We start from the raw sequence: 27,650 nt of genomic DNA on the forward strand, positions 1-27,650 counted from the left end.
GCAAAGACAGTGCTGTTCTGTGGCGGGAGGAGGGGAAAGGGTGGACTCCTCCACTGCGGGAAGGCAAAAACAGCACAGCCGTAAAGGGTTGCACCATAAACACGTTGCTCGGACTTGTGGAAGGAAATAGCAAAGATTTGTTAGAGAGAGGAGGACCTGGGAAGTGGGCATTACCAGGTTCAGTGAGGAGTCTTGTGGAATTATTTGAGTTTTGATACTCTAAACATGAATAACTAATAGAAAAGGTAGCTCATACTAATTTGTGGCATTTCTGTGGCAGCAAGTGGCACTTATTTTAAATGGTGGAAGGATAATTTATATCTGCAGTATATATTTGTATTTATCATTTAGTTAATGAAATTAAACATTTTAATTGAGATGTCAGAAAAAAATCTATGTAAATAGCATATAGAAAATTTGCTTTGTTTAAAAGTGTTAATCAGATCATCATAAGCAGGAAGGTATTGTTAGTGCAAGATACAGAAAAAGCGAGTAAGAAAAATGACACGATCACTTTAGAACAATATGGCAGAAAGTGTGCGTTGTGCGCGATCATTTTCCTAATGCAGTATTAGTACTGATAACTTTATGCTGTGTGTACTTTGTTGGATTGTATATTTTCTAATTAACTGAATTTTTCTGCATTTCTGATGTCATCTGTATATTGCTTCAAAGGAGGAGGATGAGATGGAGACCTTTGGTGCAACGGTAACACATTAAGTTAGCTCTTCTGTAGCTGATTATTGATGTTATGTTCGATCCAGAGCTTTAGAAATAGAAATGCTAAAAAGAGGCCAGTGTATTTGTGTTTCTCAAATGGCCTCTTCAAAATCGTAGTGTTCCTCTGTATTGAGAAATCGGCGTTGGTTGAATTTTAAATTGTTTTTAAAAAAAATAGTTCAAGCTGTAGATCGTTTTGCTTTTTGTCTGCCATTCTTTACACCTAAAATTTTTATTGATTACTTATCAGTTACTGATATTTGAAAACACAGCATAATTACATATTAAGCATGTTTCCTTTATTGTTCTTAAGCAGGAATTCTGACATCCTTTTTGCTTTGTCTGTCCACAGTTTGTGCTCATTCTTTGCAATTCAATTGGCACACCCTTGGATCCCAAGTACATCGATGTTGGTAAGGAAATGCTGGTATCTGTTTCCTACCCAATCGAGTTCCATTTGCAACACTAATTAAAAACCTCGCAGCAGGATCAGTTAGAGTGGTGTTCTCTAAGGTGAGGCTGATCAGATGTCCTGGTTGTCAGATCTAGTGTTGGTTTATGTTGTTCTCATGGTAAAATTATTAATGTACCATTTCACTCTGAAAAATGTTCCAGTTATGACAGAATAATAAACTACTTATTTATAATGTTATATTAATTTATAATATGAATTATGAAGCTATAGCTGAAATCCATAATCATTTCATGGGAAGTACAGTTGTTTGGTTATCAGTATGCAGTGTAATGATTAGTGGGTAATACCTGAGGATTACAGAAAGAATTTTGCTATTAAACCCCTTTTATTATTAATAAACTCCTTGTAAATACCTCTCTTCCATAAAACTACTTTAGTTGCTTGTGAAAGGGTTTTACCCTTTCCAAAGGTTTTTTTTTTTTTTTTTTTTTTTTTTAATAAAACCAGTCTATTAATAGTGACGACTTTAAAAAAAACTCCCTTTTCAGAGGACGTGGGCTGGTTTAGTTTTACCTTTCTCCTGATTCGGTAGCTGTGAAAGTCACCCATGACAAACATCCCAAATCTTGTTCTGAGAAGCTTGTTAGAAATCATTAACAAGTATTCTGTCGCCGTTTCACTGTAGCTTCCAAAAGTGATGGTTTTCTTTTGAAGCGTGTGGTACTGTGTTGGATGCTGTACGATTAAAAACTACTTCATCTCAAAAACTGAAATCTCATTGAACTTTGTGATCCTGAGAACCAGTCGTTTTTTCTTTCAGATTGAACATTTAGTCTTTAATTGTTTTTGGTTTTTTGAGACAGGGTCTTGCTGTGCAGTTCAGGCTGACCTTGAGCTCACTGTGCTGGCCTAGAACACCCAGCAATCCTCCTGCCTCAGTCTCCCAAGTGCTGGGATTACAGGCCTGGGCCACCACACTTGGCCTTTCAATAATGTTAGTGTTGCCACCTAAATGTTTGCATTTTGCTAAGCTCTTGGGGTGACTCAAATAAATGTGAGAAATCCTGGCCTCAAAGATTTTATACTCCGTGTTAGGTTCAGTGTCTTGACAGCTTGGTCACTTTGATGTGTGGTTTTATGTTCACTGTTGCACATCCATGTCTGTGTTTTTATACATACACACACATTCATACACACACACACACACACATATGCTGCTGTTCCTCATTAGAAGACTTAGCTTAAAATAGGTGTAGAACCTTGTCATATGAGTATCTTTCCTGAATTAGAAGCTAACAGTCTTTAGACCTTTAGACCTTTAGACCTTTTTCTGTTAATATCACAAGTTTTTAACATAAAATCATATGATAGAGTTTACTTCGAAATAATTTTTATCACAGGTAGACTAGTTTTTAAATAAAGCTAAATGTAAATCCTCCCTCTTGATAACATTGCAAATACTCAAGGGCATGATTATTTGTGTTTTTGAGTCTCAAAACTTTTTTTTTTTGCAGTTTTGCTGGCTGAAAATGTAACAAACAGTTCTTTCATTGACCTGCAGCAAACACAGCCAAGACTCCGCGTTTCTGTTTCATACGTATCCTGTTTCTTTTTAGAGTTTCTATGCCAGATTTTCATGAGGACTGGAGACTAAAACAACAGTAATGAAAAACACGTGTGGCTGGTGCTGTTGTAGAACGTATTATTTTTGTTTTGCCATCTGTTTTTCCTCCTGACAGTCTGCACTAAAACTGAAAAGCGCTTCGCACGTCCCTGTGGAGCGTGCCTGCAGGGGGGCCCTCGAGCTCTGTGCGTGGGGTTTGTGATACTCCTGCTGCTCCTCCATGGAGCCCTCGGATCCTTCTATCCAAAGTGCTTCTTTCTGGGGACTGTAATTATTGGTTTTCTTTTGATCTTCCCCTTTTGACTTTGAACTTTTAAAAGACTATAGTTAGTTACTAATTTCTATATTCCCAAAATGCAGTATTATGATTGGTCCACTTACTGAATTTGTGGAAAATGTTTTCTATGGCATGTAAAGTAGAAAGTAGTAATTTAGGGATGTGAGGGGATGTTGCTCGGTAGTAGAGCCTGGGGGGTGATGGCCAGTCTTTGAGAGAGAAGGGATGTGAGGGGATGTTGCTCGGTAGCGGAGCCTTGGGGGTGATGGCCAGTCCTTGAGACACAAGTGCCCGGACTGCAGCTGCAAACCCGTTCATGTGTTACAGAGCACCAACTGCAGTTAACCTGAATGCGCGGCTGCTGGGCGATCCTGGGGCAACAGGATCGCGTGCCAACAGAGCGGGCTGTGCGTGCTCACTGTGGCACGTGTGCCGTGGGCTCACCACCACCAGCCTGGAATGCACGAGGCCTCAGCGCTTAAAGAAAGGGATTATTTATTTAGCAAGCCACTAGCAAGTTTGTCTGTTTGCGATAGTGTCACTGGAAGCCATAAGAAATTACAGCGCTGCTTACAGAATGTCCAAACAGGTCATCAGTAGGAAAAGGTCGCCCTGCTGAACAATGGCTTAGTGCTCCCCTGCTGCGTGCCAGGATGGTTCGAGGCGCTGGGCACGTGGATGGTGGCTCATAGGGACGTGCAGTTAGAGAAGAGCTTTGTTTCTTCAGGTGGCGTTCAGGAGGGAAGACGCGTTCCCCAGGGTGAGGCAGGAAACATCTGCAGAAGGGCCAGGCGGCGTGGGCCCAATCCCGGGCCCAGCACGAAGGCCGTTTTCTCATGCTGGTCACACACACGCACCCAGTTTCCACATTCAGAGAAAGGTGGTCTGATGAGAACATTGCCATGCAGTTGTAACTTACCAGGTCCTTTTAAAGGGCTGAGAAGTGATTAGGTACTGGAGAGGGGAGTGTTACAGATGTAGGCATGTACTTCAGGCCTCAGCATTAAAATGTTGCAAGCAGCTTTGGCTTATATATGAATTCTTAGGTTGTTTTAAATTATTTTACATCCTCCAGACTTGGCTACTGGCTACTACTTATTAGTGTTCCAAAGTCCAATTAATAGAAGTGCAATTATTTAAAAAATTTTTAACCCATAATCTTTCTAGATATTTCAGATTCTTTTTAAATATTGAATAGTTTGAGGATATAAGGTGCTGTTATCCAGGTGATGTTCTTTGCCTAAAAAGTTTTCTTAAGACTTGGGGTTTTCTTTTTCCTATAAGAGTGGTCTGGTAGAATGAATCTTTTATTAAAGATCTTTCAAAACTTATAATAGATGGATGTATGTACCCATGTGAATTTACCGAAATTACTACTACTATATTGATGTAAAAGAACACGTATTTCAGATTTTGTTTTTGTTTTTGTATCAGCTGGAGAATTTCTATATGGATTATATTACAAAACCTTTGTAGTTTATAATGAAACAAACAATAAGAGCAACCAAGCTCACCACACCCTCCCAAATCCTTCTAAGGGGCTGCGCACCCGTCAGGAGCACTGGCCGGAGCCAGGTGGCCTGGGTTGCGTGTAGTTCTACAACTGGTTAATGGCTCAGTGTTCTTCATCGCCAAGTGGAGAAAATACAGTCATGCCTACCTTAAGGCTGGTGTCAGCTTAAATACTGTACTGTCTAGAAGAATGCATGGCATGTACTTTTAAAAGAAACCAGTAAATATTGTTCTTTTCAGATATTAAGAACTGCCAGGCACTGTGCTGTGCTTTATATTTACTTTCTCTTTTCAACCTTAAGTCACTGTGGGCTTGGCAGTATCCTGATCTTTATCTTCAGTTTACCGTAAGTAACCGGGGGCAGAGGTAGCTAGCTCATTGTTGAGACAAACCAGCCGGCACCCTAAGGTCCAGGAGAAGGGCTCACTGAAGCCCTCCCTCCGTCTGCAGAGGCACAGTCCATGGTTGGCAGCCTCCAGGCCAGGGCGGCATGGCAGGGGCATCACAGAGGAGAAGGACGACGGGGAGCAGGAGGCAGCGAAAGCGGGGCGCGAGCGCCCGCGTAGCAGCAGCCCTCTTGCTGGCCCTTCCGCACTAACCAGGCCATGCGCGCTGTGGCAAGCACGCAGCCTGGATCCCGGCCTCGCACAGGCTAGATCCAGCCACCTCTGAACAGCCCCACCTGTGCCCACCTGAGGCTTGGGGGACGTGTAGACAGAGCCCATCAGAAAGAACAAGTCATTTATCTGGTGTCACAGATAGCAGTGGCCTGTAATTTGAGCCCAGAAGTCTCTTACCTTGAACCACTAACATTTTGACTTTGATTTAAACAGGCAAACAATAGACCCTTGTGACTATTAAGGTTGTACCAAAAAGGAATGAGTGTAATTTATAAATATAGTTAAACCCTGGTTGGAAAGATGTTTTTATATGTGCTTTAATTAGAAGCAACAGATGTTCAAAGACTTACTTCACACCCAGCTAAGAGTGGCGGCACGCGCGGGGGAACTCGCTAACGGTAGGGAAGGTTTCCAGGTCTGCAGGAGCCAAGGTCCGAACGAGGTCTGAGCTGCGCGTGAGCGCCCCTGGAGGTCCGGCCGCCGCCCCGCGTGGCTTTTGCTCCCCCGGAAAGTGTCACGCACCCTCTAGAGGTCGTGGCTAGTGTGCATTGGAGTGGCCTGGACAGCTCTATGAAAAAGGACTCCCTGAGCTATGCTGGGGCCTTCAGGGTGTAAGGTGACTGAATCTGAATCCCGGGTGGTCACCCTGTGCGGTCAGTGTCACACCTCACACTGCACGCTGACCCTCTTCGGTTTCTCTCCTGCCTTCGGTGCCCTTGACTGGGACCTAAGTAGAAAAATAGCGTCATGCTGATTTAGTTAAGTTGAGAAAATGGGGACTGAAATGACCTTTGATGGAATAATTTTACTTTTGACTAGTTTTTGCATGTGTTTAGTTTTATATTGCTGTGTTTTGTGACCATGGGCACAGTTAATCCTTACTTGGATTTGGTAAGACTATTTCATTAACGGGTACAGAATATAGCTCAGTTAACTGTTCTCTAAGAAGTGGACTAGATGAAAACAATGTATGTGCTCAAACGAGGAAGGAACTTGGGAAGTTTTTTTCCTAAGTTAAAATGTTAGATAGTTTAAGACATATAAAATGAGGGAAAGGGACAGGTCCTTTTGTTTTTAAATTTTATTTTAAAGAGTAAAAAATAAAACAATTTCAAAACAAGATAACTGGGGAGTAACAGTGGTTAATACATTATGTATTGTTCTTTCAATTAGTTACTCAGTGTACAAGATACAGGTATTTAATTGTCCAAACAACATTAGCACAAACCTTTCTTTTAAATGAACTAAGAGAAATTAGTAGGATAACTATCAACTATTTTATATATATATATATTTTTTTCTATATATATATATAATTCTTTTCTTTTCTGGGAAGGGATAAATCCTGAATCAAGCAATAATTGGTGGTGGAGAGGCAAATCACTTATCAATTGAGGGCATTTGGGTTGTTTCTGCTTTCTGGCTTTTTGTGAATAATGCTTTAGTGAATATTTGTGAGTTTTTGGGTGGACATCTGTCTTGATTTCTCTTGAGTGTGTAAGAGTAAAGTTTCTAGGGCATATAGTAACTCTGTGACATTTTGAGAAACTAAACTTGTTTCTCAGAGTGTATTTTACATTTACACTATTTCTCCACATCCTTGCCAACACTTGTAATGATCTGACTTTTGACTCAAGCCATCTTTCTGGTTGTCAAGTAATATTTCATTATAGTTTTTAGCTCTGATGTTTAATGATGCAGGTTGGCTTTCCATCTGGTTAATGGCCTTTAAAAAAATCTTAGTTGGAAAATTGTGTCCAGATTCCTTTCCTGCTTGTTAATTGAGCTATTGAAATTTTTGTTAATATGTGTTTGCAATACCTAGGAGTATATTCATTGTGAAGAGAGTTGGTATGGGTCATATCACGCTGCAGTCCTTTTTACCTCCCCGGCCTCCTTCCTTTCTACCCCCTCCTCCACAGCCAGATATGCTTCCCAGCTGCGGAAGACACCAGCCATTCCCACGCAGAGTCACAAAGGTGGACTCCTGAGATGCCTTTTAAGTGTTCCGTATTTTTAGCTCTTGGACTTAGGCCTTTGAATCATTCGAGTTAATATTTTTATGGCCCTACAAGCTTCTGTTTATTTTCTGATCAGAGAGACTACCTGTGGGTATTTTGAGACTGTAGGGATTGTGTATCTCTGTAAAATGAGGGGTTTTACTCAGTGATTGCTGACGTGCTATGGAACGCGTTCTGTGACTCTGCATAACTGTAACTTAATCATCTTGTGTTCTCCTTAACAGTACCACTGTTCGTCACAATGACCAAAACCCACGTGATAGCAGCTTCGAAAGAAGCGTTTTATGTCTGGCAGTATCGTGTGGCAAAGAAGCTGACAGCACTGGAGATCAATCAGATCACGCGGTCTCGAAAAGAGGGGAGAGAAAGGTGCCTTTTCTGAAATACCTCTCTTAATAATTTAATCATAGCAGGTTTAAGTCAGACATAGTTGACTGTAAATTGTGCCTGAGAAGTGTAAATTGCCTTGATCAGCAGATGTATCTTTCCACTAATTTGAATATGTTTTAAATCAATCTTTTTTAAATTTCTTGAAATAGAAGGTAGCATGGTATAATAAAAGAGAGCCCTTAAAGCTGGAAATACATGTTCTTTGTAAAGAAATGCTGTCCTCTCTCTCCTGCTCCAGCATATTAGGGTTACTGTGTTATACTGAAATACGCTTTCTCAATTGAGGTCTAAGTATCTTAAGTGAAGCTTCATTTCTGTGGCCCAGGGGCCTTTCCAGGAGGGCAGGGTGATTCTGGTTCTGGTCACCAGAGGAGAAGCAGGTAGGGAAAAGGTCTTTAGGTGGGTGACCTAGGAACTGGGGGCTGTTCCCTTAGCCTGGGTTCCAGGGAGTCTGGGGTTGGAATGACTTCCGCTGAGTGGGAGTCGGGGTGACTCTGCTACATGGAAAGGTGCGGCCAGGCCGGAAGGACTTCGGGTAGGAAGTCTCGGGGAAAGTGTGTGCACTGTGCTCTGTAAGTCATTTTGTCCGTGTTGGTGATGCCCTGTGTTTGCTGTGATTCGGTTTTACCCAAACCTTCAAGTGAAGCATTTGGCGGGGTGTTTTAAGCTCATGGTTTAGGTGAAGGCGTAGGTCTAATGGCTTGCTTTTCAATCATCTTCCTCCCGACACACACCACTCATCAGGGGACTTAGGGCTTGTTTCTGCTTTTGGCTTCATGCAGCCTTCCCTTTTCTCCCTCTCCTTTTTTCCTTTCTTTGGAGACTCACTCATGTGTGAATTCACATTGAAGCAGAAAACAGCGGTTGAAAGATCATACGCAGGCTTCTCAGTGGTGCAGGGAGACTGATGGGGAGACTCTTAGGCCAGTGTGGAAAGAGCACACGGTGGTCCTGCTGCTGCAGGGCTGGCTGTGTAGCAGTTGCAAGCGGAGACCGAGGTCTTCAGGGGAAGACAGATCTTAGGGCACAGATGGGGAAAACGGGGCTACCGCTCTGCAGACCAGTGTCTCCCCCTAAGCGAGGCTGGCTTTTGTTTCAATCATGAAGATAGCAGGTCTGTGTCCTCCTGCCTGGGACTGTGAGGGCCTTGGGGCAGTGCTCCTTGGGTCTTGGCACCCATCGGGACTCCTGTGATTACCATTTTACAAAGAGGGAGCTGTGACACGTGTGCCTTCATTGTTTGACAGAGGTGTGAAGCTGCTCGGTGGAGGTGGCGTGGAAAGCCACGTCTGTCTGACTCTGGCGTGGCCTTCCTTGTTTTGTGAGAAGGACCACCTGCTCTCTGATCTCGATGCCCTTGCCCCAGCCTCGTGCCCTCACTGAAGGTGACTGGCTCTGGGCCCTCTGTATCTGCCTTGCTGTTAGGAGGCAGGATCTGGCTCCGGTGGTGGGGTGAGCTGGGAGGGTTTATCTCCTTCCCAGCCCCTCTCCGGCTCTCTACTCCTGACCGCCATGAAGTGAGCGGCTGTTCCTCCACTGAGCCCCTCGCCAGTGCCATTTTGTCCTGGAGCTGGCGGAGATAAACATCTCTTCCGTTAGGTTTCAGCTGGGGCATCTGTCCCAGCCGCGTGCGGAGTGGCCTCCCACATGGTTTCCTGGGACCTGCTGTTCTCACCTTTGACCTTGCCTTTGTGTAATGAGGTAGCCCCGGGTGTTTCATAGAATGTGGACCAGTTTAGGTATGTCACGTTTCTGCATTTCTACTGGACTTATTTAATATTTACTCTATTACATTGATGAGTGTAATTACAATTTCAAATTAACAATTATAAAATTCATGGTAATTAAAAGTGGAAAATGGCAGAACTGTTCTGTGATGGTTTTACAGCTACAGTGTCTTACACCTGTGTGCGTGGCAGACCGCTTGTGTGCTTCAGAGCTCCGTTTTATTTGCTTTGCAGAAACCGCAAGGAAAGGGAAAGACTGGGGTTCAGAGGAGTTAATTTGCCCAAGGCTTTAGAGTTACTGTGTAATCTAGAGTAGTCTTTTGGTAGTTCTTTAAACAATGTCCATTCAGGGCCGGGGATTTGGCTCAGTGGTATAAGCGCCTGCCTGGCAAGTGCAAGGTCATGAGTTCAGTTCCTGGTACAAAAAAAAAAAAATGTCCATTCGTTTTCCCAATTGGGGGGCCGGCGGTGGCCCCTCGGCTGCGGTCCTTAGCTTACATGGCGGTGTAAGGGAAGTCGTGGTGAAGCAACAGGAACGACCATGTGCAGGAAGGGGCGCCCGGCCGACAGGCGAGCATGTGACGCCGTGGCTGCCGGCCGCCGCAGTGTCCTGGGAATTCAGGATCCAGGGTTCAGATCGATTTGGGGCACAGCTGTCTCAAACAGGTCAGCTGCACTGTGAGTGACCCGCTTCTGCTTTTGTGAGATTCAGCTATATCAGAAACTCTTTAAAATAATTAATTTTTAAATTAAAAACAGCGTTAAGTAACAGTTATTCAACCAGATTTAAAGATTATGAAATAGTATGATTCATAAAAGGTTTGCAAAATTCTGTTTTCTTTAATTATATTTATTTATTTTTAAACAGAATTTACCATGTTGATGATATTCCTTCTGGATCAATGGATGGGATTCCTGATTATAGCAAAGCCATTCAAGTAGGTAATTTTTTGCCTGCACAGATTATTATCTGTACATTTGAAAATACAGTTTTAGTTTGAAACCTCAAAAAGAATTTCTTTCTTGTGAGTAGGGTACTGTTTTAGCAATTCATTAAATTTTTTTGTTATTCTGAAAAAACCCATTTTTAAATCATAGAAAGCCTCAAACTAAATAAAGGGTGATAAATAATCAGTTGGAAACTACTTTTTTTTTCTTTATTTTATTTAAAAGGAAAAAGAGAAAAAAACAAAACAAAACGAAGCGGTGTAAGGGTACAAGTAATACAGAACTACAAAAAAAAAAAAAGTAAGAAATCACCAGTTAATAGATTACACATTATCATATTAGGCATAGTTGCTCAAGTCACAGTATCAAAGCATACAAAGTGGACATTCAAACAGTGAGACTGCAAACAGTTGTGTTCAATGATCCAACCAAAAACATTAATATGGTCAGCTATTTAACACCCCTAAACACACTTGCTGTTGTATCCTTTAGAGCACTTTTTTTCCCTCTCTTTTTTACAACAAAATTTACACATTTTGGGTTTTATTACTCCTTAGTTCTTATTACTTTTTTTTTTTTTGGGGGAGAATAAAGTCAAATATGGCAAAACAAAGCTGTCAGTCAAAACCAAGGATAGACATAGTACATGATGTAAGAACAGAGTACAAGGTTATCAACAATGGTTACCATAATGTCTCTTGTTTCCTTAAAAAGAATTATCTATCTCATTAGGTATTATAAAGTTGAACAAAACAGTAGAGAACAAGACCAATAAAACTTAAGCATTGTAAACATTACAGGACTTCCAAAGGAGACAATAGTCAAACCAGAATGGGCATGTTAGTGAATCTTATTGCCTTCAAAGTAGTTGCCTATACCCTCAAACTTGATACTATCATACAGAATGGAACAGAGTCTAATCAGTCAAAACAAGATAGTGGGAGTATTACAGGACTTCAAAACAAGTTAATAGGAAATAAAAAATGTTACCATTATATATCCTGCTAATTTTAAAAATTTTTCCCCTTAATTAAAAAAAACATAAAAATAAATAATTTTTTAATGAATAAGGGAGAGATTGAGATAAAAGAGAACATAACAATATAACAATACAGGTCAAAGCATGACTGTTTCAGCAACCTAGTGCTTCACCACCAAATAACCCGACTTAATAGTAGTTACCATAGTGTCTGTCTTTTTCCTTGAAATATTTGCATAAAACTTCATATACTATAGCTTCAAATATTTCCATATCAAGAAGCCCAGAATAAAGCCTTTCCAATTAATAAGTGAAAACTTTATAAGGCTTCAAGGCCACATAATGGGGAATCATGATTACCACATATTTTTATATATTTGAATCATTACTTACATTAGGGAAACTATTCGGTATTCAAACATGCAAGATTGATTTATTTCACTTATGAGTATGGTCTCAAGCTGCGCCCATTTATTGATAAATATCTCAATGTGATCCTTCTTTATAGCTGAGTAAACTCCATTGTATAGAAATACCACAACTTTTTTATCCATTCCTCAGTTGATGGACACTTGGGTTGTTTCCAAGATCTGGCGATTACAAATTGTGCTGCTATAAACATAGGTGCACATATATGACTGTGGTATGATGCTTTCAGTTCTTCTGGGAATATGCCTAGAAGTGGAATAGCTGGAATAAATGGGACTTCCAATCCCAGCTTTTTGAGAAATCTCCAGACTGACCTCCACAAAGGCTGCACCAGTCTACACTCCCACCAACAGTGTAGGAGAGTTCCTTTTTCCCCACAGCCTCTCCAGCATTTGTTGTTGTTGGTTTTCTTGATCCTGGCCATTCTTTCAGGAGTGAGATGGTATTCAGTGTGGTTTTAATTTGCATTTCTCTAATGACCAATGATGATGAACATTTTTTCATGTATTTATTTGCCATTTGTATTTCTTCACCTGAGAAGTGCGTATTCATCTCAGATGCCCATTTTTTGATTGGATCTTTGAATTTTGGGGGTCTGAGTTTTTTTAATTCTTCATATGTTTTAGACAAGAGTCCCTTGTCTGAGAGAGAGTTCACTAAAATCTTTTCCCAGTTTGTGGGTTTTCTTTTCACTATGCTGGAGATTTCTTTTGACATGCAGAAACTTTTTAATAAGAAGTGGTCCCAGTTATTGATTCTGGGAAGTATTTCCCGTGCGGTTTGAGTCTTGTTCATGAATTCTCTTAACTACTCCTATGTCTTCAAGGTTTCTACCCAATTTGTCTTCCAGTAGATTTAGTGTTTCTATTTTAATATTCAGATCTTTAACCCATTTAGATTTTAATTTAGTACATGGTGATAGGCATGGGTCTAGTTTCAGTTTTCGGCAAATAGAGAGTCAGTTTTTCCAACACCATTTATTAAAGAGACTGTCATTCTTCCAGTGAACCTGTTTGGCTCCTTTATCAAAGATAAGTGGTTGAGTGTGTTTGTATCTTCTAATCTATTCCATTGATCTTTGGCTTTGTTTTGATTCCAGTACCATGTTGATTTTACTACGGTTGCTTTGTAGTATAACTTCAAGTCCGGGATTGTGATGCCTCCTGCCTTGTCTTTGTTGCTTAGAATGGTCTTTGCTATTCTAGGTCTCTTCTTGCTCCAGATGAACTTTAAGAGTAATTTATCTAGATCTGTGGGGTATGTTGATGGTATTGTTATTTGGATTGCATTGAATCTGTATAAGAGTTTTGAGAGAATGGCCATTTTCACAATGTTTGTTCTTCCTATCCATGAGCAAGGGATGTCTTTCCATTTTGTGAGATCATCTTCAATTTCCTTTTTCTTTGTATTATAATTTTCCCTGTATAGGTCTTTCACTTCTTTCTTAAGAGTAATTCCTAAATATTTCATTTTTTTTGCTTGCTAATGTGAAGAGTGTGGTTTCTCTTATTTTCCTCTCTGTGATTTTGTTGTTCGTGTGTAGGAATGCTATTGATTTCTGAGTATTGATTTTGTATCCAGCTACATTACTCAATTTATTTATTGTATCTAAGAGTCTTTTAATGGAGTTTAGGGGATCTTCTATGTAGAGTATCATGTCATCTGCAAACAATGATAATTTAACTTCTTCTTTTCCTATCTTTACCCCTTTTATTTCTCTCTCTTGCCTAATTGCTCTGGCTAGTACTTCCAGTACTATATTAAATAGGAGTGGTGATAAAGGACGTCCTTGTCTTGTGCCTGATTTTAAAGTAAAGGCTTTGAATTTTGGCCATTTAGTATGATGCTGGCTGTTGGTTTGTCATAAATGGCCTTTATTATATTGAGGTAAAGACCATCTATTCCAATTTTCTGTAAAGTTCTTATCATGAATGAATGTTGGACCTCATCGAAGGCTTTTTCTGCATCTATGGAAATGATCATGTGATTCTTATTTTTGGCTTTATTGATATGGTGGATTACATTTATTGATTTACGTATGCTGAACCATCCTTGCATTCCTGGGTTGAATCCCACTTTGTCATGGTGTATAATCTTCTTGATGATTTGCTGCATCCTATTTGCCAATATTTTACTGAGGATTTTTGCATCTGTGTTCATTAGGGAGCTCGGTCTATAGTTCTCTTTTTCAGTTGGGTCTTTCTCAGGTTTTGGTACTAGAGTAATATTTGCTTCCAGGAATGACTTAGGAAGGATTGCTTCCCTTTCAATTTCATTGAATAGTTTGAGGAGTGTCAGCATTAGGTCTGCTTTGTATTTCTTGTGGAATTCTGCAGTGAATCCATCTGGGCCTGGGCTCTTCTTTGTAGGTAAGGACTTAATTACATTTTCAATTTCATTAACAGACATTGGGTTATTCAACAGTTTTACATCCTCTTGATCTAGCTTTTGTACTTCATATGTTTCTAAGAATCTGTTTATTTCTTCTGTGTTATCAAACCTTTGAGAGTAGAGGTTTTCGAAATAGGTGTTGATGATCTTCTGTATTTCTATTGGGTCTGTAGTGATTTCACCTTTTTCATTTCTTATTGCATGAGTTTGAGCTTTTTCTTCCTTTTTTAAATAAGGTTGGCTAGGGGCTTATCGATTTTATTTATTCTTTCAAAGAATCAACTCTTTGATTCATTGATTCTTTGGATTGCTTTCTTAGTCTCTATTGCATTGATTTCTGCTCTGATTTTTATAATTTCCTCTCTTTTGGCTTTGGGCTTGACTTGCTCTTCTTTTTCTAGCTGTTTGAGGTGTAGCATCAAGTTATTTATTTGTATTCGTTCTGTGTTTCTGATGTGGGAACTCAGTGCAATAAATTTTCCTCTGAGGACGGCTTTCATTGCATCCCACAAATTCTGGTAAGTTGTATCTGCATTTTCATTTTCTTTTAGGTATTGTTTAATTTCTTCTTTAATTTCTTCTGTGACCCACTGATTACTCAAGAGTGTATTATTCAGTTTCTATGTGTTTGCGGGATTTTTGCAGTATCTTTTATCATTAATTTCTAACTTCAGAGCTCTATGATCCGGTAACATGCAAGGGATGATTTCAACTCTTTTGCATTTGTTTAAATATGTTCTGTGAGGTAATGTATGGTCTATTTTAGAGAATGATCCATGTACTGCTGAGAAGAATGTGTATTCTGATGTTGTTGGGTGGAACATTCTGTATATGTCTATCAAATCCATTTGTTCACAGGTGTGATTCAGTTCTGTTATTTCTTTGCTCATTTTCTGTCTGGTTGATCTGTCCCTTGGTGTCAATGGCGTATTAAGGTTTCCTGTTACAATTGTGTTACTGATAATTTGAGTTTTCATTTCTGTTAATAGTTGTTGTATATAGCTGGGTGCTGTGGAGTTTGGTGCATATATATTTAAGATAGTTATCTCTTCCTCTTGGAGTTTTCCCCTAAGGAGTATGTAGTGACCTTCTTTGTCCTTTATGGTCATTGTTGGTTTAAAGTTCACGTTGTCTGCAAACAGAATGGCTACTCCTGCTTTTTTTTTTTTGGATTCCTGCTGCATGAAGTATTGTTTTCCATCGTTTGACTTTCAGTCTGTGAGTATCCTTCTGGGTTAGATGGGTTTCCTGTAAACAGTATATGGTTGGATTTTATTTCTTGATCCATTCTGCTAGTGTGTTTCTTTTGATTGGTGCATTGAGACCATTTACATTAATGGTTATTACTGTTAAATGCTGGTTTATTGTTGACATGTTATCTCTCTGCTGTTGCATCTTTATCTTTCTGTTCTGTTTAATTATCTGCTTTGCTTAGTGGTTTTTTCCTTTGTGTATCTAAACTGTCTTTCAATATTTTTTGCAGGGTTGGTTTGGTGTTCATGAAGTTCTTCAGCTGTTCTTTGTCATGGAAGTATCGTATTTCACCATCAATTTTGAATGATAGTTTTGCAGGATATATCAGTCTAGGTTGGAAATCATTTTGCTTTATGATCTGGAATACTTCACTCCATGCTCTTCTTGAATTTATTGTTTGTGCTGAGAAGTCTGCTGTGATTCTGATAGGTTTTCCTTTATAAGTGATCTGTCTTTTCTCTCTGACAGCTTTTAATAATCTATTCTTGTGTTGGATTTCTGGGATGGTGATTATTATATGTCTGGGTATAGTTTTATTTTGGTTATGACTATTTGGAGTTCTATATGCTTCACTGATCCTGATGTCGGTTTCTGATCTCATGCTTGGGAAGTTTTCAGCTATTACTTCTCTAAATATCCTCTTGATATCCTTTATGTTGTCTCCTTCTTTTTCATTAATCCCTATCATTCTTATGTTATTTTTCTTTGCATCGTCTTGCAGTTGTTGAATTGTTGTTTCCTGATTCCTTGTTATTTTTAAAAGATCTTTCCTTTCATGTTTACTAGCTGCAATCCTGTCTTTAAGATCTGAAATTCTATCTTCATTTTCACTGAGGCGGTTTTTACAACTTTCAGTGGAGTTTTTTATTTCCTGTATATCTCTGTGCATCTGCATTATGTATTCTGTTTGTTTCTTATATTGCTCATCTAGGGATTCTATCTTTTTGTTTAGTTTCTCCAATTTTTTAACTGTGCTTTCTTTAGATATATTCAGAATCTCTTTCATTTCTTCTTTTACCTGGGAGATTATTTCGAGTTTGAATTCCTTTAAAGCTTCCTGGAGTTGCTTGTTAATTTCAGTAGCTATTGTGTCTGATATTTGAGGTGAATGGCATATATTTTCTTCTATATACATTGCTCCTAGGGTTTCTTTGAGGTTGTAGTTTGGTCTTTCGTTTTGTCATTTTCCTATATTTCTGTGTTTCAAGTGTTATTTGAAAGCTTCCTCAGGGTCTGTTGGAAATCCCCTCCTATGCTCGCAGCTCCTGAGACTCTGGCACCCCGTTGCCCCAAGCCACTGGGTCTATAGAACCAGTGGCCCTCTTCTGCCTGTTTAGAACTCCGTAGTTCCAGATAAGCTGGGCTTCAGGGACACTGTGCGCCCACCTGCTTGTTGGAAGCTCCACAGTTTTCCAAGCGCAGCCGGGATGAGGAGGCAGATGTAGATGCCTCAAACCCACTTATCCACTTCACTGCACCCGGAAGCCTGGAGGGTCCTGAACAGTCTGGGCTTTGGGCAGAGTGCACTGAGCACTTACTGCAGGCCGCGGGGCCTCTGGAACCTGCGATGCTCCCCTGCTTGCTGAGATATCCGCAGTCCTCCAGACACACAGGGAGGCTGATGCAGGTGCCCCAGATCCGCCCAGCCCTTCCTCTGCACACCGATGGTGAGGTGCGGGAGTCCCAAACAGGCTGGGCTCTGGGGATAGCGTGCACCCACCTACTTGTTGGAAGCTCCACAGTTTTCCAAGCGCAGCCGGGATGAGGAGGCGGATGTAGATCAGTTGGAAACTACTTAAAAAGATTGGTATCTAAAAATATCGGAGAGCCCATTGCTCCTCCCTTTCCTGTTCATTTGTCTGTCTATCTCTGTTGATCATCCAGCAGATCTCCTGGCCACAGATTGGCGTGTTAATGAACATTCTTATTTTTATGGATAGCGTACAGCTTCAGTGCCTTGAACCCTGTCAAACTCTGTGCTTATGTGCTTTAAAACTTGATTTATTTACCTTGTTTAGTCACTGTACCTTTATGGAAATACACTTTCGTGTAAAAGCAAATGTAGTTACTAGCATTTTAGTGAGCAGTTCTTTGGTATGACTTTTCTCAGAGATTTAGAATAGCACCTGCTTTGGTAACGCTCTCTCCTGTTCAGCTGCTTTTCTGGTGCTCACAGTCCTCTGAGTCAGCCTGCTGTCTCCTTCCCACTGCACAGGTTAGAAAACAGAGGTAGGGTCACTAATGGCCTTCGGACCCTAAAGCAGCTGTTTAAGCTGCAGGGTGGGGATTCAAGCCCCATCCTCTGATAGCAGAGCTAGTGACCCACCTGGCAGGACATGCAGGAGTCCTCTGGTCATCTCCTGTCTGTCCTGTTGTTCAGCAGGTGTTCACGCATATCTTTGATGTGTCAGCGGAGTAAGACGCATTTCTCCCATTAGGAAACCTTTAGGGATTTTAAACCTGATTCATCATCCGTTCCCTCCGAGCCTCACGTAAAATCCCTCCACCTTAGACGTGACCGCTGAGGTGCCCGCTGCTGGCTGCATGCGTTCTTCCGCTCACTGGCTTTGTCCTTCCCCAGCTAAGCCTCCTGCAGGAGCGGGCTGCACTCACTGTCCTCGCCACTCACTTCCTGTTTGCTCCAGTGCGTTGCGGTGTCCAGTCCCCGCTTGCCATGTCTGGAGGGAACTTTTCTTTATATTGTTTGTTCTACACATGGCGTTTTGTTTTGTTTTGCTTTTTGGAACTGGGAATCAAACGCAGGACCTTGCGCTTGCCAGGCAGGCGCCTGGCTGCTGAGTTACATCCCTGGCCCTCAGCGTTAATGTTGTTAACCGTACTCTTCTGCCTGCGCTGTGCCTACTTGGCCTGTCCGTGTTAGTCTTCTTTGCCAAGGGTGCATGTCCACATCCCTGGTTGTGATGGCCCTTGCCCAGTCCTCGGCTGTTTGCTTAGCCCTCTTACTGAAATCTCCTTTCACTGTACACTCGTGGCTCTGATGTCTGTGTTCCCAGTGCTGAGTTTTCCTAATTTCCGAGTGATGCATTTCTTGTTGTCTGGAGAGCAAGGGACTCAAAGGCTCAAAGGTACGCACATCTAACCTGAACTCACTGTGCTCCCATATATATTATGACTGCATCCATCCATGAGTAGTGAATCACAAGGCCTGTTGGTCTCATCCTCTAAATGTCCCACAGATTGGTCTGCCATCGCATCTCCACCGTAGGCCGGTACCATCCGTTGCTGTCGGGATCTCTACGGTGAACTTTCTGTGACAGTGGAAATACTTCATGTCTCTGTGTTTGGCACAATAGCTGCTCCCTACGTGTGGCCATTGAGCAGTAAAATGTGGCTAGTTTGGCTGGGAAACAGAATTTTCAAATTTTTTTTTTTGTACGTAGAATCAAACTCAGGGCCTCAGGCTTGCCAGGCAGGCGCCATGCCCCTGAGTTTTTTATTTTATTTGACTTTAATTGCTTGACGTTCGCCTTGGAACAGTGCTGTGTGGGGAGAAGCTGGGATCTGAAACTGCAGGGTGCAGCTTTCCCTCGCAGCCCCCGTTCTCAGGTTCCCACGGTGCCGACCCTGTCCTCACACCACAGCCGTGTTACAGATGGACTGGTCCCCTCCCCATCATCAGCCGGCAGGAAGTTCCCGCAGTGTTTGGGGGGACAGACACCACGGCCTCACTTCTCCCTCCCCCTATCGTAGATTCCTGAGTGCTCTGTGCTTTTTCTTTTGATTTGAGAAACATTTTATTTTGAAATAATCGTTATTTTATTTTGAAATAATTATAAATTCGTAGGAAGTTATAAAAACAGTTTCTTTACTCAGCTTCGCTCCGTGGTGACAGCTTAGTAAATTTGCACTGCTGTCCTGCTAGCCCGCAGCCTTCTCACTTGCTTGTGTGTGGAGTTCTCTGTGATGCTGTGCCGAAGAGGAGCCTTCTGCAGGCCACTTCACTTTCTTCCTGCTGGCCGGCACCGCCCCATCCCCTGATGGGCACAAATCTGTCCCCGCTGCTTAGATTTATCATTTGGAGGCAGTTTAGGAAGGGAGTCATCGGGTTGGAAACCAAGCACGACGCCCTGGGAGCCATCAGCTGGGTGCAGGGCCTGGATTTCACTTCTCCGCCCTGCTGCCGTGGGCTCCTCTTTCAGAGCTGAGCTCAGAGTTTTGTCCGTCATGGCATGGGTTCTGTGCCTCCTCCCCTGCTCTCAGACCCCTGTTCCTGCCTCTTTCTTTTTTAAAATCATATTCTCCCCATTAGGTGTCTTCCCCAGTACACTTTGGAGTAATCCCTAGGTGTGGGTATTTCTTCTGAGTATCTCTAATATTTAGTTCTGTGCCTGTCATGTAGTCAGTGCTCATTAATTACGTTTCTGTTAATAAATGTATCCTTGACTTCTCTTTCTCCTTATTTATTTTAGGGCACGAGAGATCCAATTTGTGCAATAACTGCATCTGATAAGACACTGATTGTGGTAAGTGTAAAAAATTTATTTTTGGAATAATTGTTTAAAGGGTAAAGCAGTGAGTTTTGGGTTGAATATCATCTTGCAACTACCCCAAGTTCTACTAAATCTTGCAACTACCCCAAGTTCTACTAAATCTTGCAACTACCTCAAGTTCTACTAAATCTTGCAACTACCCCAAGTTCTATAAAAATTGAGATAGTTTTAAGGCTTGCCTTGCAAATAAATTCTTAATCATTTTGCAAAAGTAGCTGTTGAGAAGAGTAGTGTAATGTGCTGGGAAGGGTGGCTTGAAGAGGAAGGAGCCGTGGAAAGGGCCGCAGGGGTGAGGCAGGTTGCAGGGGGCAGTAGGCCTAGAGTGCTCCTTCCCTGACGGTTTATATTGAAACAGTGCTTTGGCTCAGCTACTTTCATAAGACTTAGAACAAAGAGACCGTAAAATAGAGAAGACCTGGGCAAATTTCTGATGAAGTTTTTGAATAGAATCAAAGGTATAGTGTGTTTCCCTGAGCTCTGGCATTTGGAAGTGTTAACTTTAGAAATCTGTGTTTACTTTAAGACACTCATGCTGGTGGCATTGCATTTGAATGGCATAAACGGAGCTTAATAGTGTGTGTTTCCAGCTCTGGGTATGTGTTGAGCTGTTAGCTGGCCTTCCGGGAGACCGACCTCTTCAGAGCAGTGCACTCTGTAGTGTGCGCCCCTTTCCCAGTGGCCCCCTTGAGAACCGTGCCTCCGCCTGGCGCCTGGTGAGGACAGGCGAGCATCCCTTGGCAGGCACGGGGTGGGTGGCTTCACTCCGCAGCTCTCCTGTCTGTGGGGCTTGCTGCTTTCTGGTCCCCATTGGTGCCTGCCTAGAGCTGCGTTTCAGCTACTAGTCCAGGTGTCACTGCTTTCAGACCTTTTTGCCTCCCAGAAACCAGTGTCACACAGAGGACCAATCACAGAATAAACATCCAGACTTTCTGTAACAGCTATTTCATTTTTTGAAATTAATTTTAATGATGCAATTTCGATATGCATAAAGATCACGTTCATCATAGGGGAAGTACCCCTCGTTCATACCATGGTCTTCTCTTGATTTTTTATGTGAAATTTAATTCAACAAGTGCTTTGTATTTTAGCTTTTAATGTACTCTGAATATTAAACTAGATAACTATAAACAACCTTAGATATATATATATATTTTTTTTTTTCCTTGTAAGAGGAAGAATTACCAAAGAGCTAGAATTCTTTCTTACTATTACATGAAAAATATGTTACTTCAAACACTTTTAAAAGGTTTAAATTAAATTAGGAGATAAAAGGATAGTTAGTAACAATTTACATTCAGAGTTGGGAACTTGCTAGACCTTCGTCACTTTGGTTTATTTTATTTTATTTTTTCACTTTGGCTTTAAAACAATGTATGGCTATGCCCCGAGGCCTGTGACTGTAATTTGAGGGTGTCATGGTAAGTGCCGAGTAATCAGCTGTGACTGTCACAGGGCCGGGAGTCTGGCACCATGCAGAGGTACAGCCTGCCCAACGTGGGGCTGATCCAGATATATTCGCTGCACTGCCGGGCCCTGCAGCTCTCCTTGAACTGCAACTCGAGGTAAGGCTGGAGCTGCCCTGGGGGTCAGACTTGGTGGCTGAGATCCTTGGTTTCTGTAACCATTGTGAAGACCCAGCTGTGTTTTGGGAACCTGTCTTACAGTGCAGTGCGGTTTTACTATACTGTGTGTGGTCTTTCTGTACCGGGCACTTGAAAGTCCTGCAAGATTTTATTAAAGCTTAAGAGTATTAAGACTATTTTATATTTTCATACCGGTTGATTTAATCTGTTTGGATTCTCTCTTTACAAGGAAGTAAAGTGGAGAGTGGTTTGTATCTTCTGTTACATTTATTTTAAACATTTAGAAGTTGTTCTGCCGTATTCCAAGTTTCTGATGACCCAGTATTGAAGAATGTGTAGGTAGCTATCCTCACGACACCGACGATGATTTTACATTCTCCCTCCCTCCCTGCCCGCCTCATTGCTAGCCGTCTCGCTATCATAGACATCTCAGGAGTTCTGACTTTCTTTGACTTGGATGCTCGGGTAACGGACAGCGCCGGACAGCAGGTAGTTGGCGAGCTGTTAAAGCTGGAGCGGAAAGATGTCTGGGACATGCAGTGGGCCAGAGACAACCCTGACCTCTTCGCGATGATGGAGAAAACAAGGATGTACGTTTTCAGAAACTTGGACCCTGAGGTAAAAACAGGAGAGGAGCGCTAAGCAGGCTCAAGTCACGAGCCATCAGCGAAACCTGGCTGTATCCCTGGTCACTTTAAGAGTTTTATTGGCGTTGGCTGCGTACATTTGTGAAAGTGCGTGGAAGCCTTCCTGTGGAGATTTAAAGCAGTCTCATGTTTTAGGTGCTCTTTACTTCCCTTAAAGTACTTTCTAGACTTTTATCTGTTTGTTTTGAAAGATGAAGTCATGATTGTTAGGTGGTCTTTTATTCTTCCTTATCAGAGTTCCAAGAGGACAAGAGAAAACCAGTAATCTTATTCACCAAAATTTCTTAAAGGAATCTAACAAAAAGACGTAGTTTTGAGGTTGTCTCTTCCTTCCATTTGCTCCCCCCGTGCCTCGTTTGTTTGGTACTTGGCTTGTGTTCCACCTGCATTTACCATAAGACCTGCTAATCCATGGTTTTCATCCAGGTATTCTTGCAAACCTGCTAATATGTGTTGTGATTCGTCTTCTCTCTTGGGTAATAGGAAGCCCTTTCTCATAAAATTACATTTTATTTTAATTTTTATATTTGTCTTTTTTGGAGACAGGGTCTCACTATGCAGTTCAGGCTGGACTTGAACTTACTTTGTAGCCCAGGCCGATCTCAAACCTGCAGCGACCCTCCTGCCTCAGCCTCCCAAGTGCTGGGATTACAGGTGTGCACCATCACACCTGGCTCATTTTTATTTTTTCTTGTGGTTTGCATTAGCTAGTTGTTATGCTTTGGATCTTTCTGTTACTCCATCTATTTCTTCTAGACCAACTGTTAGCTTTTGTGTTTAGAAAATGCAAATAATTTGAGTAGTGATCTAATCAAGAAGATAAATGTCTTAAACTATGTTCTAATTAATAATAGAGATTTTTTTGTTTGGTTTGGTACTGGGGATCGAACTCATGACCTTGCACTTGCTAGGCTGGTGCATACCCTGCTGAGCTAAACCCCTTGCCCAGTAATAGGGGTTTTCTATTTGGAACTTTCTGTTACACTTCACCAGTGTGCGTAGTAGCTTTAGGCCTTAGTTTTTACTTGTTTGCACCTGGGGCTTCCTTGGAAGCAATGGCATGCTTAAATTCTTGAGTTACCACAAAATGTTTTGTAGTAATTTGTTTAATGGTACACTGCTTGGCACTTTAATATCTAAATTATTTTTATATTGTTTCACTTGAGCTCTGCTAAGGAAGTTTGGGTTGGCAAAGAGCCTGATGTAAACTGCGCTCGAAAGCTGTTAAAGCTTGAAAGAATCATAGGATCTCTGTAATTTTTGGACCCCACAAAATAGTTCAAAGAAAGATATTCAGGTTGCTGCGGCAAAGATATTCAGGTTGACCTGCAAACATGGGCTTCCTCCAAGGACCCCAGGGAAATCGGACCCTCGCCACAGAACCAGTGAGGAAATAGGGCAGGTGACTGCAGGGTCAGTGTGGCTGGGAGCAGAATCCGGGTTGAGCGTCCATGTCGTCTTTCCATGCTCGGCTGCTCGACCCGAGCTGGGAGCTGGGAGCTGAGCCCTCGAGGTGAGCGTGCACGGTCAGCGTGGTGCCCACTGCAGCCACTGCCTGGTGCGCACTGTGTCTCCGTAGTTCTAACATCACGGTGCGTAGTTTAGTTTGTTTGTTTGTTTTTTTGTCTTTTTCCTTTTTATCGGTACAGGGGATCGAACTCAGGACTGCCTGCTTTACAAGGCAGGCGCTTATGCCCCTGAACTAAATCCCCAGCCCCTGCAGTGCGTAGTTTTAAAAATTACTGTTTTCTTCTTCTTCTTTTTTTTTTCTTTTTTTTTTTTTGGTATCGGGGATTGAACTGACGACCTTGCGTTTGCCAAGGAGGCACTTATGTCACTGAGCTAAACCCCCGGCTGCCATATTTTCTTTACTGGAGTTTTCTTTTCTTTTTCTGATTTGACATAGAGTTCAGATTTACGGCTTGATAGAATCTTGTTCTCTTACAACCTTTCCCCGGTCTAGATTTCTTGGGTTCTTTTCACCCGTGGAGACTGGGCCCCTGCCGTCCCTTCCTCTAGCTGCTACTGACCCTGTGAGAACACAGGCTCCCGGTGTGTAAGGGAACAGTGTGCCCCCTTAGACACAGCCATCTGCATTCACGGCTGAGCTGCTGCTTGAGGGTCAAGAGCAGTGCGTTGTGTCCCCAGGAGGACGGCCGAGGTGCCCGTTTTCACACCGCAGCCTGGCTGACTCTGTCCTGCTGCTCCGGGCTGCCTGAGGTCACACGATCAGTACTGCCCTGGGTTCACGATCTTTTCAAAGTGGTTTTTAAGCTACTTAGTAAAGATTCCGGTGATCATAAAGCTTCAGATACTTTTTTGATAAAAATAAATATCTTGCGTAGTATGCCTGTGAGTGTAGCCTGCGTTAGAGACCACTGATCTCATACTTTATAGTCAATGAAATATTTTTGAATTTGGGGAAACAAAGGCAATTGGTTAAGGAAATTCAAGCTGAAATTGAATTTTTGAAATACAAATTATACAAATATTTGTGCATATTTACTTATATGCCAATAATCATAGATTTTTTGGGAAACTCTTAGTTTTTGCCTATAATTTTCTCCCTTTCTTTGTTTTTTTATACACAGATTACCTTTTGACTACCTTGCTTTATTGTGATATTTAGCCAAAAATAAAGTATTTTTCTATTGATAAGCATGTTTATTATACAGATATTATTTTATTTGCATGTAGACTCCTGTGGTGTAGAAGAAACACTTCATTATATATGCCTGTTTTTTACTAAAGTGTGTTCTGGCTCTTTATGTGTACTTTTTTTCATAAAAGCTTATTGGCGGGGCTGGGGATTTAGCTCAGTGGCATAAGCGCCTGCCTTGCAAGCAGGCAGTTGTGAGTTTGATCCCCGGTACCGATAAAAAGGAAAAAGACAAAAAAAAAAAAAGCTTATTGGCTTATACAGTGCACCCTGTGTAAGCCAAGTTGTCTCATAATTTGAGTATTTTAACCAACGACCTATGATTTTTAATAGAAAACAAATATTTGAAAATCCATTAGACAGATGTATTAGCATATAGGAGTCTCATAATACTAAAATAACAGACATACAGCAGACTCATATTTACACATAGGCAGATGAAATCTAATGCAGGGAATCTATGCATGAAACTCTGGCTCATGTTACTGAGAACAGACTTTTTAGTATGGTGTGAGGTTTCTGTGAGAAATGTACTTAGACACAAATATGATAGTTATCAGCTTTCCTAAGAAACAAGTTATAATACGGTCACGTAAGAGAATGTCCTTATCTTTTAGATAAATGCCTTGAAGATTTTAGTGGTTGAAATGTCATGATATCTATAATTTATAATCCAGTAGCCACAAAATTAAGTGAAGCTGTGTTTAGCAAAATGTTGACAATTGGGCTGGGGATTTAGCTCAGCGGCATAAGTACCTGCCTTGCAAGCAGGTGGTCGTGAGTTTGATCCCCGGTACCGATAAAAAGGAAAAAGACAAAAAAAAAAAAAAAAAAAGTTGACAATTTTTTTAGGTAACGTATATATGGTACTAATGTCATTGTGTGTAGTTTTTAGTTTGTTTGAAATTTGATAAAAAAATTTAAAGCCCAGATTTCTTAAAGGAGGGGTCAGTTTGCAAGATGAATTGTAACCCTTGTTTTTTGTCTTTAAGGAACCCATTCAGACCTCTGGATATATTTGTAACTTTGAGGATTTAGAAATTAAATCCGTTCTTTTGGATGAGATATTAAAGGTAATTGTCTTAGTTACTTCCTCACTGCTGAGACAAAATACTCGACACCCACAAGTTAAAGAAGGGAAGGTTTATTTAGCTCACGGTTTGTAGAGGTTCAGTCCACAGTCGGCTGGCTCCGAGGCGGGGTGGTGGGGCAGAGGAGCATTGCAGAAGAGAAATAGTCCATGGCAGGGCAGAAGGGCATTGTACAGCAGGCCAGAGGAGCAAGTGGACCAGCAGTAGCAAGTGGGGACAAACCAATCTGAAGTAACTTAGCTGTTGCACACCCTGAATCCGTATTCGCACACCCCAGATCAGCTAGCTGCAGATACAAGTCGTATGGGTAATTCTCAAACGCCAGTTCTGTTTCTGTTGTTGGCTTGCCTGGACGTGCTCTGGTGACCAGGAGGTGTGTGCCCCGGTTAGGTTTATGCACCCAGGGTTGGATAACTCTTGGGTCCAGCCCTGCTCTGTGCCTTGTGCTGTGGTTCCCGTAGGTGGGGCTTCTGTGGTTTGGAGCCCTGCTGGCCCCAAGGAAGGAGCACTGGGCCTTCTTGTTAGCCAGTCCTGTGGGAGTTGGAAGGGGATGGAGAGCAGCGCAGCACACGCTCTCAGCAGTCCGCCTCCAGGGTGGATCCTGAGTGTGCATCGGGCAGTGATGGCAGACCCCCGGGAGTGCCCCGACTATGAGTGCTCAGCCGCTGCGGCAGTGTGGGGTGACCTGGTGTGTGTGCCGAGAGGGGCTCCCTGCCCGCTGCAGGACGTGGGCTACAGGTTCACCACCGCTGCCCTGGGAGATGTGTGCTCCTGCAGGACGCTTGACTCTTCTCTGTGTGGAGGGCACTTCTTTAAAGAGTGGAGAGAAAAATTATTGTTTAAGTCATTTAAACTACAAAATAGCAGAGCTTGCCTCTTTTTCTTTTTGATTTTTTAGAAACAGGGTTTCGCTCAGGTTGAACTCACTGGTATAGCCCAGGCTGGCCTCAAATTTGTGACCCTCCTGCCTCGGCCTGCTGAGGGCTGGGATCACAGGCGTGTGCCCCAACCTGGCACGGAGCTATTCTTGTGGCCTGCGGACTCAGGTCCAGTAATGTCACATGTCCAGGAAAGCAAGCCGTTTGTCATGTCCTCCTTCTCAGAGGACTTTGGGGGTGTGAACCCCTAAGTATTCTTTGTAAAAGCAAAGTCGTGAGAGGGTAGAGTCCAATACGGTGGTCGCAGCGTCGTGGCTGGCTCTGGATGTTAACGCTTCGTCACAGTGAGCTGAGTGGGCCTCCACTGTCCAGGGAAGGCCTGCTGTGAGTCTCATAAAATGCTTTTACATTGATTTTTACTTCTGAAAAGTCATTATTACTTCTACAAAGGTAGTAAATAGTTACATGGGATTCAGGCAGTACAGAAAAGTGCTGGAACGAAATGAAAATAAAGCTACCAAAATCTCACTGTGCAGGTGTTTTGGTCATTAGCTTTAGGTAAACTTGAGCGCATCATTTCATACAGCAGCCTGTCTGTAAAAGACAGATTTGGTGGGTCAGATAGATGAACAAAAGCAACCTTATGAAATTGGCGTCTTTGTGCAATCGATTGTTAATGTTAAGTTCAAATTTTTTTAATTTTTACCGGTACCAGGGATTGAACTCACAACCACACGCTTGCAAGGCAGGCGCTTATGCCTCTGAGCTAAATCCCCAGCCCCCTGTTAAGTTCAATTTTAATTAAATAGTCCAAACATCAGTTTATGGTGGAAAACTTCTCTGGAGAGTGACTTTTGGTAATTTTTTCACCACAATGCCATTTTCCTACCTTAAGAAGAAAAGTTATAAAAATTGAAGTTTATCCCCTCAAAGTACATTTTAATTTTTAATAGCGTTGACTTTTTTAGTCTAC

At 41.9% G+C, this 27,650-nt stretch overlaps 1 protein-coding gene across 4 annotated transcripts in view; it reads left to right on the forward strand.

The window, feature by feature from the left end:
- Wdr35 (WD repeat domain 35) overlaps positions 1 to 27,650 on the forward strand; it is a 64,107-nt gene that overhangs the window by 18,834 nt on the left and 17,623 nt on the right. The window contains exons 11-19 of one of the 4 annotated variants that reach the window (XM_063232170.1): positions 676 to 708; positions 1,073 to 1,133; positions 7,415 to 7,559; positions 10,176 to 10,245; positions 19,739 to 19,792; positions 21,272 to 21,381; positions 21,810 to 22,020; positions 22,596 to 22,703; positions 25,701 to 25,781. In XM_063232170.1, coding sequence (XP_063088240.1) covers positions 676 to 708; positions 1,073 to 1,133; positions 7,415 to 7,559; positions 10,176 to 10,245; positions 19,739 to 19,792; positions 21,272 to 21,381; positions 21,810 to 22,020; positions 22,596 to 22,703; positions 25,701 to 25,781 — 873 coding nt within the window. The remainder of the gene's footprint in view (positions 1 to 675; positions 709 to 1,072; positions 1,134 to 7,414; positions 7,560 to 10,175; positions 10,246 to 19,738; positions 19,793 to 21,271; positions 21,382 to 21,809; positions 22,021 to 22,595; positions 22,704 to 25,700; positions 25,782 to 27,650) is intronic. The other 3 variants (XM_063232178.1, XM_063232174.1, XM_063232182.1) reach the window with 3 other exon arrangements.

The sequence above is a fragment of the Cavia porcellus genome, unplaced genomic scaffold (assembly GCF_034190915.1).
Source record: "Cavia porcellus strain 051 isolate PalLab524CR breed Dunkin Hartley unplaced genomic scaffold, mCavPor4.1 scaffold_1, whole genome shotgun sequence".
In the NCBI taxonomy this organism is placed as follows: Eukaryota; Metazoa; Chordata; class Mammalia; order Rodentia; family Caviidae; genus Cavia; species Cavia porcellus.